This window comes from Myxine glutinosa, chromosome 11, assembly GCF_964187855.1.
Source record: "Myxine glutinosa chromosome 11, kmMyxGlut1.1, whole genome shotgun sequence".
Taxonomy (NCBI): Eukaryota; Metazoa; Chordata; class Myxini; order Myxiniformes; family Myxinidae; genus Myxine; species Myxine glutinosa.
Window position 1 is genome coordinate 97099587 of NC_136271.1, and position 20137 is coordinate 97119723.

Consider the following 20137-nt stretch of genomic DNA (forward strand, 5'->3'; position numbering starts at 1 on the left):
TCTTGCAGTCACCTGCAACTCACCACAGGTAAGTTCAATTCCAAAGTAAAGGAGAATCACCTGCTTGAAATCGAATTATTTCTCACAACTTCTAAAAGGTGCCAATAATATTGTCTGGGAAGTTTTAGGATCTCTGTGTGGAATAAGCTATGATTTTGTAATCTTTTCAGCTATTTTGTTTTGTTCCACTGCAAACCAAAGAAATACATTTGTGAATACCAAAATATTTTTTAATTTCAACAATTTTCTGAATGAAATGGTGCATTATTTTTAAAAAGTGCAAGGGTGCCAATATTTTTGGCCACGACTGTATGTAGCACCAAATTGCATGTTGTCTTGTTTCCTCCTATATTCTTCATCATAAAATACATTCAAGATGTTTCCTCATAATTGATTCTTTCATGGAGTATAATGTTGTATAGTTTGCCGGAACTTGATATGTCGCACACCTTTGAATATCACAATCAACTCGGAGTTGTGTTGGCTTCTAAATCCACAATTCTCAACCCTGGAACAACACAGCAATTTTTGGGGTTTTACCCTTCGAGGAAATATGCCCTTCTCTCTTCTGTATAAATGTGATGCAATGTCTGCTACGAGCAGATGCAGATTGTCCTTTGTTTTCCAGGCAGCAGGAGCTGAGTAGCCTGCGTACACAACTGATTAGCCAGCTTGCCGAATCTGACTGCCTCATACAGGAGAAAATTGCTTTCAACGATACGAGTAAGTTCCTCTTCAAATGTATTCAAACATTCTTTCTTGAACCCCATATCATCTGCAATTGCAGGTTTTATTATAACTTATCCTTATGTATTTTAACTTCTTTTTTTACAGTTTTAACATATTTTAAGCACAAAATAATTTCAGGCTGTGACTATGTTTGGTTGTGTTATTTGAGCAGTTCACACACTTTGCAAGCATCTAGATCTTGTATTGGTTTTAGAACTTCTTCTCGAGAAGAATGCCATTTTTACTCCACGCACGCGAAGCGAAAAGCACGGTTAAGCAATTGGGTCACTTCTGTCTGGCTATCCGTCCATCCACAAACGTAAGTTTTTGTTCGAGTATCAACTTGATTTCAATTGAATGCTATATTTTGAACACGAATCGGAATATGAATTGGAAAATGAACCTATAGGTTACCAATACGTTGGCTCTGAATTTGTCCCGATCACATGTGCACAGAGAGGAGTGAGAAAAAGAATTTTCTCTCTGTCTCTCTGTCTGGCAGTCAAACAAAATTTACACTTGTTCCAGACAGGAAACTTCCTGTTTTTAAGGACGTCATAAAGGACACAGACAACAGGCACAAATAACTAATGTAACGTGTTATGTTAAATACGGTGGTGTAAAAGCCACTGTGTCAAAAACATCTGGAACTAATTTATTTATACGACCTTTACAATACTTATTTTATTTTAATTGAATTATATACTTAAACATTGCTAAACACAAACTGCCTTCTTACCACTTCCAAAAACCTCCAGTTTTGCAGGACTTGGACATGTTAAATAATTTGATCTATGACTACATAAACGGTGGTAAACCGTTTTTTAAATACAACCTTTAATTGTTTTTAACCGAAATGGTAAAAACCAAATTTTTTATGCAACCTGTATAATAATTATTTCATTTCGATTGAATTATTTACTTAAACACTGCGTTTGGTAAGGTGGTCTATTAATAATAATAATAATAATTCATTTATTTTGTATAGCGCTTTTCCAGAAGCCCAAAGGCGCTTTGACAGAGTGGCAAACATAATGCATAACAATACATGAAAACAACAATTGCAAAAAGACAAGAATCAATAGGGAAATATTTAAAGCAAAAAGAGGGAGAAGGAGAAGAGATAGTCAGGGGTTAAATGCTGTGGGTTGAATGTTGAATGCAGTGTTGAATAGGTGGGTCTTTAGTGATGTTTTGAATGTGGTGAGTGAGGAGGAGTCTCTGATGGTGTGAGGTAGTGAGTTCCAGAGGGTGGGAGCAGCGATGGAGAAGGCCCTGTCCCCCCAGGATCTGAATTTGGTCCGGATGGAGGGGGTCAGGAGGTTGGTACCAGCAGAGCGGAGGTTGCGGGTGGGAGTGTGTCTGGAGAGGAGGTCAGCCAGGTAGGATGGGGCCAGGTTATGGAGGGCTTTGTATGTCAAGAGGAGGATTTTGTACTGGATTCTCTGGGGGATGGGGAGCCAGTGAAGCTTGTAAAGGACGGGGGTGATGTGGTCACGGGTCCGGGAATGGGTGAGTAGACGGGCAGCGGAGTTCTGAATGTATTGGAGTTTATTGGTGATTTTTGAGGGTGAACCATAGAGGAGGCTATTGCAGTAGTCCAGACGGGAGGTGATGAAGGCGTGGATGAGGGTTTCTGCAGCCGTGGAGGAGAGGGATGAGCGGAGACGGGCAATGTTTTTCAGGTGAAAGAAGGCTGACTTTGTGATCTGTTTAGTGTATTTGTCGAAGGAAAGGGTTTGGTCAAAGATGACGCCAAGATTCCGGATGTGAGGGGAGGTGGATACTGGGATACCGTCGATGTTGAGGGCAAAGTTATGGGTGGATTTTGTGAGCGTTTTTGGGCCAATGATGATTATTTCAGATTTATCACAGTTAAGCTTGAGGAAGTTGATTTGAAGCCAGGATTTTATTTCAGTGATGCAGTTTGTCAGGATAGAGTGGGTGTCGGTGGAGACGGACTTGGTGGAGATGAAAAGCTGGATGTCATCGGCAAAGCAGTGGAATTGGAGACCATGACGGCGGATTAAGTGACCGAGCGGGGACAGGTAAAGGATGAAGAGGAGGGGGCCAAGAACTGAACCTTGGGGGACACCTTGGGGGAGGGGAGCAGTGGGGGATTTGCAGTTATTGATGGAGATGAACTGGCATCTGTCAGAGAGGTATGATTTAATCCAAGAGAGGGCAGTGCCGGTAACGTTAAAGGTGGATTCAAGTCGGGTGAGGAGGATAGTGTGATCGATGGTGTCAAAGGCAGCGCTGAGGTCGAGGAGGACGAGAATGTTGAGGTTGCCAGCGTCAGAGGAGAGGAGAAGGTCGTTGGTGATTTTGAGGAGAGCAGTTTCAGTACTGTGGTTGGAGCGGAATCCGGATTGGAATGTTTCATACAGGTTATTGGCAGAGAGATGATGTTTGAGTTGAGTGGCTACAGCGCGTTCCAAAACTTTTGACAGAAAGGGTAGGTTGGAGATGGGTCTGAAGTTGTTTAGGGTGTCAGGGTTTAGACCAGGTTTTTTTAGAATGGGGGTAACAGCAGCAATTTTGAGGGAAGGTGGGACGATGCCTGTAGACAGGGAGGAGTTTATTGTTGCAATGATAAGTGGAGAGAGAGCAGGGAGGGAGGCTTTGACAAAGCTGGAGGGGATGGGGTCAAGAGTGCAGGTGGCAGTTTTCATTCCTATGAGGAGTTCAGAGAGGTCAGTAGGGGAGATTGGGGAGAACCGAGACAGGGGATGGCAGGACAAGGGGGGGCAGGTGGTTGGAGGGGGAGCGGGTGCGGCGGTGGTCAAGCTGTTGTAGATGTTGTCAATTTTGCGTTGGAAGAAAGAGAGGAAGGAGATGCAGTTGTCTACTGTGAATGACTGGGTGGTGGTGTTCAGGGGGCGGAGGAGTTTGTTTATTGTCGAGAAGAGTGCTTTTGGGTTTCCGGAGCCAGAGTGGATAATTTGAGAGTAGTAGGCAGAGCGGGCGCGGGAGAGGGCATCTTTGTAGTGTTGTATGTGGTCCTTGTAGGCTTGGGAGTGAACTGTGAGACCCGTTTTATTGCGGAGTCTTTCAAGTTGGCGAGCACGAGTTTTCATCAGGTGGAGTTCAGGGGTAAACCAGGGAGCAGAATGGGTGAAAGAAACTGTTTTGGTTTTTACAGGTGCAAGCTGGTCAAGGCAGGAGGAGAGAGTGTGGTTGTAGTAGTCAGTGAGGTCGGAAGGGGTGTGGAGGTCAATGAAGGGAGAAGTGGACATTTTTTCAGAGAGGGTGGATGAGAATGAGGTAGGTGAAAGAGCGTTTAGCTTACGGAAGTTGATTGTGCGATAATGCCTTGGTGTTGGGGCGGGGATGTTGATGGTCAGAGTGATGGCTAAGTGGTCAGAGAGGGTGAGGTCGGAGCCATAGAGATGGTGCAAACTTAATCCAGTGGAGCAGACAAGGTCCAAAATGTGACCACGGATATGGGTAGGAAAGTCGACGTGTTGAGTGAGGTTAAAGCAGGTGAGTAAATCAGTGAAGTCAGTGGTTATTGTGGAGTCAGTGGAGTCCATGTGGATATTGAAATCACCAAGGAGGAGGATTGAGGGGGAGAGGGAACATAGCTGGGTCAGAAAGTAGGAGAAGTCAGACAGGAATGATGGGTGTGGTTTGGGAGGGCGGTAGACGACAGCCATGACTGACTGCGTGTGACCAGAGAGTTGTAAAGCCAGGTGTTCAAATGATGGAGCAGATGAGATGGAGATGAGGTTGGTCTTGATGTCTTGACGGTGGATAACGGCAATTCCACCACCTCGGCCCTCCGAGCGTGGTTTATTGACGTAGGAATATCCATTGGGTGTGGTGAGGTTAAGTGTGTAGTAGTCCAGAGGTTGTTGCCAGGTTTCGGTGAGACAGAGAAAGTCCAGTTTGTTATCCAGGATGTATTCGTTCAGGATGAGGCATTTGTTGTTGAGGGACCGGGTGTTGAACAGGGTGAGCTTGATGTTGTTTTGAACAGCAGGGATGAATTCAGGTGATTTAGCCAGGGTTCGTAGGCAGGAGGTGCGATCGTGTGGGTTGCTGTGACCAGGTGCGCTGGGACGAAGAGTGAGAGTGCGCTGAGCCGACCAGAGGACGGGGATGGAGTGACCTGATTGCAAATAAACAAACTTACGACCGGAGCCACGGTGAATGTACCTGGGTCGTCGGAGGAGTCCATTTGATTTGATGGCAGAGATGCATGATGGGGTGGAGCGGGTATTGAGCAGAAGAAGCCTTGCGGCGGAGTACCTCAGAGCCATGCCAGGCAGGAGCGAAGGGACGAGTACGAGGCCAAGGTCGAGGAGGCAAAGCGGAAAACGCAGCGGCAAACGCAGCGGCAAACGACTGCAGCCGCTAATCAAGACCACAGCGGCAAACAGCCACCGCCGCAAACAACGGCCACAAACAACGGGAGCGGGCCTGAGGAAACAGTGGAGGAGCCGGGCAGGCGAAGCCAGGAGCAGAGCCGGGACCGAGCAGAGGGCAGACCCAACGGTCAAAAATCCGCCACGACCACCAGAAAAGCAAACTATGTACAATGGCCCAGTCGGAGAAGCGGCGAACAAGTAACGCCAGCGTCCTCTCCAGACCGGACCGGAAGCGGAAGAAGTATTAACTCTCTAGTTCTGTGAAGTCTTTTCCATCTGTCATGCAATATGCATTGGCTTCCATTTTAACAAATGCCGGATGGGATACAAAGATCATTTTTGACAAACGAAGTTGTACTTCAACATACTATTCAGGTAAAGATTAACTTTATAAACATAATGGCATTTGATTGAATGGTGTTCCGTTGCATTAATATTTGTTTTTTTTGGTTTGCCTATTACTGTGCTCAATTTGCCTTTCTAATGAAATGTATAGAATTCGAATCTGTGAATTAATTATTTTTATATACAAAGTCAAGGCTCATGAAAAGCTTGAAAACAGAACAGCAAGAACACAATGGAAAGCAAGGAAATACTGTGCAGTGTCGAAGGTGTATCGATTTGAATGTCCACACACCAAGAACAATTTTGAAGACTGGTGGGGCCACCCGTGGGAATCCCACGGGCATGGACGTGTGTGACATTTGGACATCTTCATTTAGATGCGGCACATTCAGTTTTACAAAAATGGTTACTGGTAATTTATCAGATCCACAAATGATGTAATCTACACAATGTATTTACTTCTGATAACATGTGAATGCATGTGCTTGCACATGGGAAACACAATTTGAAATGGCTTTACACCTAATGTAAAATGTGACTTTAAAAGCTCAAATCGTCTCCATCCTCGGCCCCATCCCTCCCACATCATGCACACTGCACTGGGTAGAGGATCACGATGTTCATTGGTGGTCTCGTTCTGTTCCCTAATTATTTTATTCATTTTGGAAATGGCAGTTAGAAATGACTCTCATGCAACTCATTGAGACAGCGCTGACTTGAAGAGACTTCGGAATGACCACTCACATGCCCCACATTTCACAACCTTGAGCTAAAGACAGCTGGGACTCATGTGACGCATGTGGAATGGAGCATATTCCGACGTCGAGAGCAACTCGCACCAATAATCTGACAAGACAACGTGCGCAACATCTGACTGCACGGGATCACGAAGTACAGCAGCGGACCAGATTCAATCTGTTCCAATATGAACACCTCAACCTCATCTGCAGGTTCGGCACTGGCCTTTGGAGAACGAAGCTCCGCCCCTCTCCCCACGTGCAGCGTACCTAATAATTGCAACTTTTCAGTGTGACTAGTTCAAAGAATGAAACATTCCGACTGATATAAAGAATACAGCTCAAATGGAAAAGTCCCTTGGAAAAAAGTTATGGGCGTTGAATAAGAACTTTACATTACACCCTTCTGTCCAGCGAAAACCAAAATAACTCTTTTTGTTACAGCATACAAAATGACTTTTTAAAATTAAAGATTTCAAATAAACGTATTTAAAGTTTACATGCACTTCAATTATTTAAGAGCAGGTTGGACAAACATTGGTCCTTCTCTCATCCAATGTTACCCTGATTTCCCAAAAAAACATGCACGCCTCACAATAAATTATGTTCAATTTATGTCAAGTAGTGGGATATATACAAACCCCATCGATGGAATGAATGGAAGTTTAAACAGGATTACCTTTACTTCCATATAATAATGATGAATGATAATGATAACTTTAAAAATAAGAGCGAAGAAATATCTCTCGGCAATTTCCCGTCTGTGTTATTTGGGCGGTGTATGACAGACAGTGCCGCGATTTTTAAAATATACCTTGGCAATTTCCCGTCTGTGGTGATACATGAACGAAGCTCCGCCCCTCTCCCCACATTGTTGACTTTTTATTGTGACTACGTCAAAATGAAACAAACATTTCATTGTGCTGACTGTCATCAAATGGCAAAGTCCTTGGGGGAAAAAGTCGTGGTGGTATAGTCATTGTTGTCATAGTTGACTTGGGGGAAGGCGATGTATACACCCTTCTGTCCGGCGAAAACCAAAATGTCTATTTTTGTTACAGCATACATGATACAAAATGACATTTTGAAAATTAAAGATTTCAAATAAACTGATTTAAGGTGTACATGGACATAACTTGTAAAATAAGAATTAAGAAATATCTTAAGGCAATTTCCCGTCTGTGTTATTTGGGCGGTATATGATATACCATGCCGATCTCGGCAATTTTTCGTCTGTTAGTTAACATTCATCGAATTTTCTTCCCGTTTTTTGCAACCAAATCTAAAACCATCTTAGCGACTGTGAAAAATGAAATCAGATGGTGAATTAGAATCGAGATAAAGCCGTGAGGGAGTCTCAATGGATAGGCCTTCATTTCATGTAAAATGCATTTTGTTCTATAAACGGTAACTTTCATCGAATTTTCTTCCCGTTTTTTGCAACAGAGTCTAAAACCATCTTAGTGACTGTGAATAATAAAATGAGATATCGAATTAGAGTTGAAATAAAACTGAGAGAGAGCAAGAAACCACGGGCCTACCAAAAGAGGCCTCAAAGCTATGTGAGTAAATAAAATGGTCGATATTTGTTTTTGAAGCCCCCCCCAGACTGGGTGTAGGTACACCCCCGGACAGACATATCACCTACGGAGAATATTATATAGATTTAATTCCCCGGAGAAGATTCACTTCGAATACAACAAAGTTTAACAATACTATACTGACGTATACGATCACAGATTCAAAACGTGTCCAGCCAATCCTCTAGTGAGTGGTTGAATGCAGTTCCTTTTTATCGTAAGTTTGGGAACAAAAGGAATCTCCTGCTGTCTCAGGAGTCAGACTGAGGAATGGAAAGGTCAGGGGTTTTGCAGACATACTAGCGCCATGGTCTCATTAAAGCATCTGTTTATCATTACACCTCCGACCATTGAGGATAAGCAACTTAAGATTAAAAAAGTGCAGACATGATGTTTTTCCCAGCATGGCTCCTCCCGGAGACTCTATCTGTTCTTGTCTGATGAAAACAGCTCAATTCACCTTTTGTACATTTCAATACCCTTTCAAACATTGTATCTCTTTGATGATCAAGGATCATCTTGGATAGATGCATAGATGATCTTTGCATAGATGATCAATGTTAGCCTTATTTCCAAGCACAGCAAACACGCAATTTCTATAATCCATTATGCCGATTTAATTAAATATTTATCACTAAAGTATAAGCTTCACTTTTATTGGCAATATACTGTATATATATATATATATATATATACTAGCTGAGGTACCCGGCTTCGCCCGGGTTGAAAAAGAATAATACAAATATATGATGAAAAGAACATGTATATTTTAGAGCAATATCACAGTACATTTCCTACATGACGTTTTGTCAATTTTCAATTTCTCAAAACCTCTTGGTATACAACATTTCTGGTTTTCTTACTTGGTGCCAAGACATAAAGATTGCTTGGTTTTCCAACCCTCGAGCAGCCCACGTACAGCTGGCCATGGGAAGTACCCGGCATTGCCGGGCGGGGGAAGGAAGGGGAGGGGAGGGGAACGGGGGGGGAGGGGAGGAGAGGGTGGGGAGGGGAGAAGAGGGGGGGGAGGGGAGAAGAGGGGGGGGAGGGGAGAAGAGGGGGGGGAGGGGAGAAGAGGGGGGGGAGGGGAGAAGAGGGGGGGGAGGGGAGAAGAGGGGGGGAGGGGAGAAGAGGGGGGGGAGGGGAGAAGAGGGGGGGGAGGGGAGAAGAGGGGGGGGAGGGGAGAAGAGGGGGGGAGGGGAGAAGAGGGGGGGGAGGGGAGAAGAGGGGGGGAGGGGAGAAGAGGGGGGGGAGGGGAGAAGAGGGGGGGAGGGGAGAAGAGGGGAGGGGAGAAGAGGAGGGAGGAGGAGAGGGGAGAAGAGGAGGGAGGGGGAGGGGGGAGGGGGGGGCAGGGGGAGTGGAGGGGGAGGGGGGAGGGGAGGGGGAGGGGGGAACGGCTAGCTTGGCAAGCGATAGCAGGCTTTTTACTTTTATTTTTACCTCAATGAGGGCTATATATATAGTCAGTGCTTGGAGCCTTCAAGTTCAACATAAAGTTTTTTAATGAAAAATAATGCAGATGTATAACAATCCACCAATGCAAGTTCAGAAATGAATGCAGATCCTTTACTTTGCGATACAAACGCAATTCCCGCCATTTCCACTCACGATCGAGGCCTCCACAGTGACCGCGCCTCTTCTTCCTCCTACAACTTCGTCTCGCTTCTTTCACTCAAAATGCACGAAATTCTGCCGCATGAAATTATGTAGAGGCCTCGTCGGGGGGATATAAGGTAGATAAGGAAGGCGTTGTAACAGAAGAATCAAAATAAAAGTGGAAGAACATAAGGAAATGGGAGCTATTCTGGACCCACAGCCAAACCCGACAAACCATTGCAATACACCCCGAATGTCTAGCGCCGCCACAAACTACACCATGGAATTGCAGCTGGCGCGGTTTTTTTAAACCATTGATATTAAAATAAAACGTAGCCTAAAACCACCGGGATTTTATGCTGATTCCGAATCTGTGTCTAAAACTTTTCTCCGATGTGTAGTTCTTGAGTTATAAGCGGACATCCAGACAGACAAACACACACACACAGACACTCCTCCTTTATATAAAGAGATATATACAGACTTGGCATTTAATATGGAATATTTTTTTTTCCTTGACTTGGGTTTACTTTCTTAACTCAGTATATCAATCTGGTGAGTTTCTTTTACACTTTGGTGATTTATTTGTTAAAAGCACCATGTCACTGATTGTCTGTCGCAGCAAGAAGTCAACAACAGGATTATATCACAGGTGGCATGGCAAAATGTACGGACAGGTGCATTTGATGATTGGCTTCACAGTCAGGTATACAAGGGTTGTTGCGCTCTGTATTAGTGGAAAACAACTGCTGCACGTCTTCAAAAGTTATTGCCGCTTCCTCTGGAGATGGTCCGTCAACTCGACAATGCTGTTTGTCATGGAGTGGCGGCTTTACGAAATTACGGCATGAAACAGCGTGCTATTGCTCGGCAGTATGGCATCACTCAAGGTCAGGTGTTCAAGATCCTGAAACGAAATGCTCAGAGGGGTGTCCCTACTCCAATACCGAGGCCAGGACGTCCCCGCAGAACCACAAGGAGGGATGATCGCCAGCTGCACCAGTTAGTCCGCAATGGCCGTACCAAGTCAACTAATCGGCTTAGGGCTGAGTGGCAGCAACTGACAAATGTGCCTGTATCCAGAAGGCTGGTCAACCAACGACTGGTTCAAGCAGGCTATCGTGCCAGGCGTCCCCTGAGAAAGCCACGCCTGACCAGACAACACCGCCAGCGCCGATTGCAGTGGGCCAGAGAGCACCGTCAATGGCAGCCAGGACCCTGGAATCACGTGATCTTCAGTGACGAGTCTAGATTTATGGTCTATCGTCAAGATGGCCGCGTCCGAGTGCGCAGACAAGTGCATGAAGCCTACAACAAAGATTGTATAGTGCCAAAAGTCCAAGCTGGAGGTGGTGGGGTGACCGTTTGGGCTGCTTTTCATGCAGGGGGCAAAACTGACCTGGTTGTTCTGAATGGAAACCTGAACCAGTTCAAGTACAGGGCCATTCTGGAAGAAATATTGCTTCCATTTGCTCGTGCAGCCTTTCGAGGAAACTTTGTCTTCCAAGATGACAATGCACGGCCTCATCGTGCTCGCATGATCCAACACTTTCTTGCTGACCGTGGTGTAGAGCATATGGAGTGGCCTGCCATGTCCCCGGATATGAATCCGATAGAGAACTTGTGGGCAGAATTAACACGTCAAATCGACCACTTGGACCAGCAGCCGACCTCTGCGCGTGAATTGCAGCAGGCTATTGTCACTGCATGGCAAGCGATTCCTGTCCAAACCTTGGCAAATCTCGTGAACAGCAAGCCTCAACGTGTACGTGCTCTCCTGAATGCTTGTGGGGGTTACACGAAGTACTGAACTGTAATTTTACTGTCCGTAATCCCAGTCGTAATTTAACTTTTGTTTTTGTTAAAATAAAATTGGCTAATGTGCAAAATAAAGAGATACTTCTGGAAAATGTACATAAGTTTAACACAGTACTGTCCATGAATTGAGTTCGATATCAGTTTACATCACTTTCAAGGATCAATTTATTTGTTTCGAAATGTCAAATGTGGTTTTTGTTTCTTTTAAAGGTCACATTAACAAAATCTAGAATAATTTCAACATAATTCCAATGAACTTTTGGTTCTAAGACATCTTGAAAAGTAAGTTGACCCCCACAAAAAAAAAATTCCATATTAAATGCCAAGTCTGTATGTATATATATATGTATATATATATATATATATATATATATATATATATATATATATATATATATATATATATATATATATTTATATATATTTATATATATATATATATGTATTGTTACAGATACGACTTTGATGGTATGGTGGGCCGAGCGGGATGGCCGCCGTATCCGTACAAGTTACCCGATTGTACTCGAACGTCGACGAAGCCGCGCTATGCTGGCTCAATAGGAAAGAGAAGACACCCGGCTGGATTATAATGACACAATACGACACCAGGGGTTCAGTTCTCAAGTATATTCGTACGGAAAAAGGTTAGATTACAACTACAAGAGGGACAGCATAGGAAGACAGGCACTTAGACACACTCTTATATTAACCCTAGACAGACCACAGATAAACGGGACAACGCTGACTCACACGGGATTTGATGGCAAGGAAAGCGGCAGTCGATGGCTCAGGTGCACCTGGCTCAGGGACAGAATCACGTACGGTGGTGTCCAGCAGATGCGGGGAGGTCGCTCAGCGCTCGTGGGTCGCGACTTTGGTGGAGATGCCGGGGAGGTCGCTCAGCGCTCGGGAGGGTGGCGTCTTGTCCTTCCAAGCTCGGGGCGCATCTGACGTCACGTCCGGCGCGGGGCCGCGTATCTCCGGCGGGGAGTGACACGCCCTCGGCTCGTTAGCGCCGCCCCAGATGGCATCGGCCCATGGCTTCTCATTGGGTGCGGGGGTTACCGGCTCCGCCCTTGACGAGGGGCCGACAGGGAGCCCCTTCGTGGTAACCCCGTGGAGCGCGTGGTCAATGGCGGCTAACTGAGCCGGAAGGAGGACGCCCACTCCCCATGCCGTCACCGCGCCGCCCCCCTCTTTTGTTGTTGTTGTTGTAGTTGGCGCTTCTTCATGGGGAAGAGATGCGGAGAGGTATGGGGAGGTCCTAAACTTCCTAACAGGTGCCATATAATCACATTCTGGTGCAACGAAGAGTCATAATTAATGGAAACAAGTCCTTAACTGACATAGATTAAGAATAACTAGCAAGATGTCCTATAATTGTCTACGTGTGGTGCGGGGGACCTGGGCACGACATTTAATGGGGGGATGAAGGGGAAGATCGGCTCTAATGGGTGTTGTTTACAGACAATGGGACTAGGGAATGGGGTAAGGGAGAGTTGGGGAGTATCGGAGAAAATAGGGGAATATTTACAAGCGGATATGGAGGCCAAATTCCATATTCGCAACATTGCACCCTTCTCTACCCTCGGGGCGTCCCGACCCGATAAATCTTTACCTACTTTAGTGTGGCACGCAATGTAGTTCCCTCTACTATTAACTCTACCCTGAGTGCGACAGTTTTACAGATATTCACAAATGAGTAAATATGTCCCCCTGCGACGTTGCACCCTTCTCCTCACAGAAACACACCCACAGGATAACCGAATCCGGAAAGAATTCTCAAACTAAACATACAGCCGGTAGGGAGCATTATTTACAAGACTACGCTGCTATTTACACTACGATCCAGGACCTGTTTTTGGAGGAACACATGCAGATGTTATGCATAGAGAGAGCGCGCTTGCCAACATCGATACACCAACCCACGAGTGCTCTGTGGCCGACGGCCTTTAATAACGTGCAGAGCACCCTTTCCCGAGCATCAACAGCACCACCCCACCACCAATCGGTGCAGTCACCATTGTTCATTGGAATAAAAATAACTTCAACAACCCCTAACCCTGCAGGTGTCTCTTGCTCTTCTTGTGGTGCACTTGGTGTTACTTAAAAGTGGTTCACCTGTATGGCATAGGTGCCACGTTGACCCATAGGTCCATCCCCGGGTGGTGCTTGGCCGCAAACGAACTGCGGTCCATCGTGGGTGGCCACAAACATTGCGGTCCATATGGTGTATCGATCCCGGCAGCAAGCAGCGAAAGTGCAGGCCCACAACTGCGTCGCCAGCACCTCTCTCTCCTCTCTCTCTACCCCAAAGCCAGATCCTCGGAGGTGGGAGACAAAAACAAGACAAGTGAGCAAGGTGGTAAGGGCGCAAAAGTGCACGCAATGCAAGGTGATGCACACTGGGGGCACATGGGAACCAGGTGAGACAGGTACGTTCCTATCGTACGCCCCCCCCACCAGGTAACCTACATGGCCCCTCCCTTACCCCTTACTGTATCAACAAAACACAACACTACCCATAAACATCTACTTTACAAATCCACAAACATCCCTACTGTCTTCCCCGTTCCTCCCATATACCAAATTCGTCTTCTCTCCCTCCTAACCAATCAAATTTGCCATTTTCAACTCTCATCAAAATTTGCCATTTCCAACTCAACATCAAAATTTGCCATCACCAATTCATCATCAGTCCCTCCTAGGGAGGGAGAGATGGAATCACCCCAATGTCTCATCCACGTCGTGATGCGTCTCACAAATCCAACAGCAATTCTCATTTCTGCAACACAAACAAAGAAAACACAGGTGTGGAGTCATCATCATCACCACAGGTAAGTGGCTGCGTATGGTGCGACAGGTTCATCAATCCTAACTATCTCCTAAATGACTTTAACAACTTTACACTACCCGGGGTCTCTCTCCGGCCAAACCATTGGCCCTCTTACACTATGGGTTCTAAAAACCAATTCCCATTGGCCAAACTGTGGTGCTCTTCAATTTGGGGTCTCACTCCCCCGATTCATCTCCCGGTGCCCTCGTACAATTTCTGGGCTGTGGCGTGTACCTCTCCCAGTGGGTCTACCCACCTGCACCCGTCCACCACTGCAGTTGCCTCCGAGCTTACCTGCTCCTTACCCTAACCTAACTACCAGGGGAAGGCCCTCTGGCTCTCTCCCCACTCCGTGCCCTCTCTGGCACTGGGCTGCCCGATCCACACCCGGGATCCTCAGGCACCCACTCACAACTACCGGCTCCCAGAGCCCACCTGCGGCCTCACCTGGCCGACATCCTCACAGTGGTGGAGTGCCCAACCAACTACACACACTAACAGGCTACACGCCCAGCCATTTCCACAACACTAATGCACCCATTCACAACACCATTCTGCAACCGCACCACAAATGCCAATATCCAACCACAATTTACCTATACCCTCTACCTAACACTTACACAACCCGCCCCGGGTACTCGTGAAAGAGGGGTCCACTCTTCCCCCATCCACACCTTCGCACCATGCACACCACTCCGTACCGCTCACTCCACACACCTGTCCTTGCACACCTGTGCTCTCACACCTGGTGCCGCCTGCACCCTTCTCTCCCCAAGCGCATTCGCGCTGATCCACACACTCACTACTCATACACTGCTCCACACACCTGTCCAGTTCTCACACCTGTGCAATCACACCTGTTCAATCTCAAACACACAGCATCATCTCAGCTAACTACTCCCCTCTGAAACTTGCGCTTCCCAGTCGTCCCTTTAAACTATTGCGCTCCCACGTCATTATCACACACACTAAACTACCTGCGTCCCCACTACAGGTATCAGTCACTAGCTAAACTTAACGTTACCTAATGTCATCTTCGCTAGATCCCTACACACCATATCCTAACCCACCCGGGCTAGTTTTCACTGCCATACACCCCATAAGCTATTGCTCCTTTGCCCCCACTATGGGAAAGGTGGCAGGGATGCCACCCTCTCCCACCGGGCCTATCGCTCCTCAATCCCCCAGTCCTCTGGCACTAATAAGCCCCCCTTATTCAGAGGTACTGGGTCCCGCCTCGGCATCTAAAGCCGAGGCAATCCACGGGGGCGCCTGCTCGCCGGTGTAAGGTCTTATCCGGTCGGCGTGGACGATCCGAGGGAGGGCTCGTGGCCCCATTTTGATCTTAAAGACCACGTCACAGATTTGCGACAGGACGACTCCTGGGCCTTGCCAGGGGGAGGTGAGTTTTGGGCACCTTCCCTTCCGCCTCCGGGGATTAAAGAACCAAATCTTCGTCCCCGGAGCGTATTGACTCCCCTGGCTCCGGTCGTCGTACCTGCGCTTCATCTTTTCCCCCGCCAGATGGAGTTGGCGGCGGGCGAAGGCATGGACTAGCTCCATGCCTTCCTCTAGGTGACGTGCGTACCCCTCCCTCGGCGGGTTAACCACTGTGTCTGGCACGGGACCGCACAGCAAGTCGGCGGGAGCCCGTAACTCCCGCCCATACATAAGCAACGCTGGACTGCATGCGGTGGCCCCGTGCTGGCTGGTCCGGTAGGCCATAAGCAAATAAGGGAGATGTTCGTCCCAGTCATCCTGACGGGTGGTGGTGAACAGTGCCAGTTGTTGGATTAAAGTTCGGTTGAATCTTTCCACCATCCCGTCAGATTGAGGTCTTAAAGGCGTTGTCCTGGTTTTTCGAATTGACAGGAGACTACACACATCTTTTAGTAATTTGCTCTCAAAATTTCGTCCCTGGTCGGTGTGCAACTCCTGTGGAATCCCATGCCGGCACACAAATCCTTCCACGAAGGCCTGCGCTACCACCCCTGCTTCTTGGTTGGGGAGGGCGTAGGCCTCCGGCCACTTGGTGAAGTAGTCCATCACAACGAGGATATACTTATTACCTTGGCGGGTGCGGGGCAGCGGTCCTAGAATATCCATAGCCACCCGCTCAAGGGGGGCCCCCACCTGATGTAATTGAAGGGGGGCCCTCATCCTCCGTGCTGGTCCCTTTTTGGCAGAACAGGCGTCGCATCTCCGACACCAGTCCTGTATGTCGCGCCCCATATTCACCCAATAGAACCTCCGGCGGACCCGAGATATTGTCTTTGTCCTGCCCAAATGGCCGCCGGAGCGGGTACCATGCACCTGTTGCAATATGACGTTCTTGAATTTGTCAGGGACTATCACCAGCCAGGAAGTTCGATCAGAGGGAACCTCCACCCACTTGCGATACAAGATGTTGCCTTTCAATTCCAGGGTCTGCCACTGAGCCCAATATGCCTTTGTTTGTGCCCCGAGGGGGGTGACCTCTTCCCCCTTTGGTCTTTGCCCCAATTTGACCCATTGGAACACCGGCCCCAGAACAGGATCCTCCTGCTGGGCCGTGCTCCAAGCCAACTCTCCAAATTCCTCGTCCGCGGTTAGTGGCAAAATTGGCCCTCTCACCCGGGTTGCCCGGACGACGAGAATCGGGGCGGAATCGCCCAATTGCTCCCTCTCCTCGTGTCTCGCACAAAATTTACAGTTTTCCCCCAGACAAGGACGCCGAGAGAGTGCGTCCGCATTACCATGGGCCTTCCCGGCCCTATGGGCCACATCAAAATCGTACTGCTGCAACTTTTCCAACCACCTTGCAATTTGGCCCTCCGGTTCCTTGAACCGAAGGAGCCATTGCAAGGAGGAATGGTCAGTTCTAACCAAAAATTTCCGCCCGTACAAGTACGGGTGGAAATGGTTCATGGCAGCCAGCATAGCCAATAACTCTTTGCGAGTGACGCAATAATTTCTCTCGGGCCTACTTAAGGCCCGACTATAATAACCAATCACTCTCTCCACGCCCTCCTGTGTCTGAGACAAAACTGCGCCCAATCCTTCCTGGCTCGCATCCGTGTCCAGGGTAAATGTCCCGTCACTAGTGGGGTAAGCTAGAAGGGGTGCGGATGTTAGACACCCCTTCAATTTTTGGAAGGCCTCGTGGCACTCCCGTGTCCAATTAAATCGCGTCCCCTTCTCCGTAAGCCGGTGGAGGGGACGGGCCAACTCCGCAAATTTCGCCACAAAGCGCCGGTAGTAGGAGCAGAGTCCCAAAAATCCCCGCACCTCTTTGATGGTACGTGGTGCGGGCCACTCCTCTACCGCTTTAATTTTGTCTGGGTCTGTTTTTACCCCCTCGCGGCCAATCACGTGACCTAGATAGGCCACCTCTCTTGCAAACAAAGTGCACTTACTCGGGTTCAGCTTCAACCCTGCCTGTCTGAGGCACCCGAACACCTGGTCCAAATTAGCTAGTGCCTGGGGGAACGTTTGGGCATGTACCAGGACGTCATCCAGGTACACCAGGCATGATTGCCATGGCATGCCGCCTAGTACATGCTCCATCAATCTCTCAAAGGTGGCGGGGGCGTTACACAAACCAAACGGCATCACAGTAAACTGATACAGTCCCTTACCTGTGGAAAATGCCGTTTTCTCCTTCCCTGCCCTATCCATCTCCACCTGCCAATACCCACTCTTGAGGTCCAAAGTTGTGAACCAATTTGAGCCCGCAACGGCATCGAGGGTGTCATCAATCCTTGGCAGGGGATATGAGTCCTTGAGTGTCACGTTGTTTAGCTGGCGATAGTCCACGCAGAACCGCGTGGTCCCATCCTTCTTTTTGACCAGCACAACAGGTGACATCCAAGGACTTCCCGAGGGCTCGATCACACCTGCGTCGAGCATTTTTGCAACCTGCTCGTCAGCTTCCGCCCTCTTGCTCCAAGGGAGCCGTCGGGCGGCCTGACGAATAGGCCGGGCCTCACCGGTGTGGATCTGATGTTTCACCAGGCCCGTACGTCCAATATCCTCGGTGGACAGGGAGAAGAGGTCCAAATGGGACCCAACCAGTTTGTGTAAGGCCTCCCTCTGGGTACCTCCCAACTCTACGCTACTACGATTTACCATCTCGCAAATGGGATCGGGCCAATTCCTACTTGTTATTGAAGGCTCCCCCCGGGGTCGGCTCGGCTGGACGTTCTCGCCCCTCACTGTCGCGACTTCCTCAACTGGGGTGCAGCCAGCTACCCTCGTGCCCCTTACTATAGTGCGTGGTTCTGTACTCACATTTACTACTCGGACGGCCACTACCGGTCCGTCCGTTTTTACAAGGGTGCGGCCCACGATTAAACCCGGTATGGACTGCGCTGCCACCGGTTCGACCAGGCCGCAGGACTCCTGCCATGTTGGGCGAGCTGCCCACCGGGCCGGCACTATCGCCTCGGCCCTTGGGGGGATGGTCACGGCCTCGGAAGCCTCCAGCTCCGCTCTCTCGGCCGTGCTCACTCCCCCTAACGGCAGCTCTTCTACTCCCACCTGCAGGATCCCCCGGCACAAGTCGATTTTACAACCGCTGGCAGTCAACAGGTCCAACCCTATTAAACATGGGTCGCACACCTCCGCCACCCAAACATCTATCTCCCTCCTTACCGACCCTAACTTGAGGGTCACAGAACCACGCCCTATGATCGGGGCCGTTACCCCGGTAGCAAGCTGCAAACTATAATTTTGCAGGCGCTGGATCTTATCCCAGCCACCTGCGCTCGAATCAAGGACCACAGGGCTGATGATCGTGGCGCTAGCTCCTGTGTCCACTACGGCGTCTACCCCCACGCCGGCAATTTTGCATCTAATTGTCAGGCTACCGGTTCCAATTTGGCCACAATAAATGACCTGTCGCGTCAATGAGGGCTCTCCTCCATCCTCTGCTGCCGAACACCGCCCTACGTGCCCGACACCTTCTAGTTTCCCGGGGTCTGGCGGGGGGGTGTCTGGGGTCGGCTAACCCGCTCCCCCCTGGGCGGAGTTGAGGACCTCAACTGCCGGGGATCATCCCGGCGCGCGTTTCGACAGTGCCGCGCCAGGTGACCCAGGCGGTTGCAGGTATAGCACCTCACCTGATAAGGTGCTTGCCTCCGGAATTCCAAATTCCCCCCCCTGTAGGTCCGAATTGGATTACCCGCTCGTGGTCCACCGCGGGCCACCTCCGTGGCCGCCTGCCATGGTCCAGGTCCCGCCAGGCGCTGGTCCACCAGCCTCCGGACCATGCCCGCCAGGTCAGGACCCACGTCGGGGGCGGGTCCCCTAAGGGGTCCGCCCTCCATCGGGGGTCCCACCTGGCGGACCGCCATTGCCAGACGCTCGCCCCCTCGGGCCAGGGGCCTCGCTGCTTCCCAACGGGCCGCAGCGTCAGCCGCCTGGCTCAGAGTCTGCGGGCGCCACATGGCGAGCTGTTGCCGGAGCTCAATATCCGGGAGGGCCTGGATAAAATGGTCCAGCGCCAGGCTTTCCCGGGAATCCGCTGCCATGCTAGCATGTGCGATCCCCACTGCGCGGCGAATGTCGTGGGCAAGTTCCCCGATGGCTTCCTGGGGCTTGCGTTTTCGCAGCGCGAGCTGAGCTTTAACAAGCTCGCTCTGCTGTTCTATGCCGAATCGATTAATTAGGGCGTCGCGGAGGGCTGGCAGGGTGAGAGCACCCGCTGGTAATGCCGTCAGCACCTCCGCCGCCGCGCCGCGCAATGCGGCCACCAGGTGTACTCCACCTTCGTCCTCACCCCAACCGTTGCCCTTACACACACAGTCGAACTGCGCCAGGTACGCGCGTAGATCACTCTTGCCGTCATACGGCGCGAGTGGGACCTTGTGGGACCACCTCGTATGTGAGTCGTTGCCCGCCTGCCGGACCCCGTGCGTCGCCCCTTGCGGGGTCAGCGCGGGGCCGAACCGGCCGGGCCCCCACAGTACACTACCCCCAAGGGGCTCTCGTGCCTCCCCGGTCCCTCCAACAACTACCCCTGTTGGTGTCGATGCATGGGTCACACCTCCGCAACCCGCTACCCATTCCATACCACCACCACCACAACCTTGCTCACCCACACCTCGCACCTCTCGTTCCATACCCTCCGGACCAGCCATACAC

At 49.4% G+C, this 20137-nt stretch overlaps 1 protein-coding gene across 5 annotated transcripts in view; it reads left to right on the top strand.

Moving 5' to 3' along the window:
- PPP1R21 (protein phosphatase 1 regulatory subunit 21) overlaps positions 1-20137 on the top strand; it is a 152138-nt gene that overhangs the window by 52545 nt on the left and 79456 nt on the right. For all 5 annotated transcript variants that reach the window (XM_078786886.1, XM_068131450.2, XM_068131451.2 and 2 more), the window contains one exon: positions 629-723. In XM_078786886.1, the coding sequence (XP_078643012.1) occupies positions 629-723 (95 nt within the window). The remainder of the gene's footprint in view (positions 1-628; positions 724-20137) is intronic.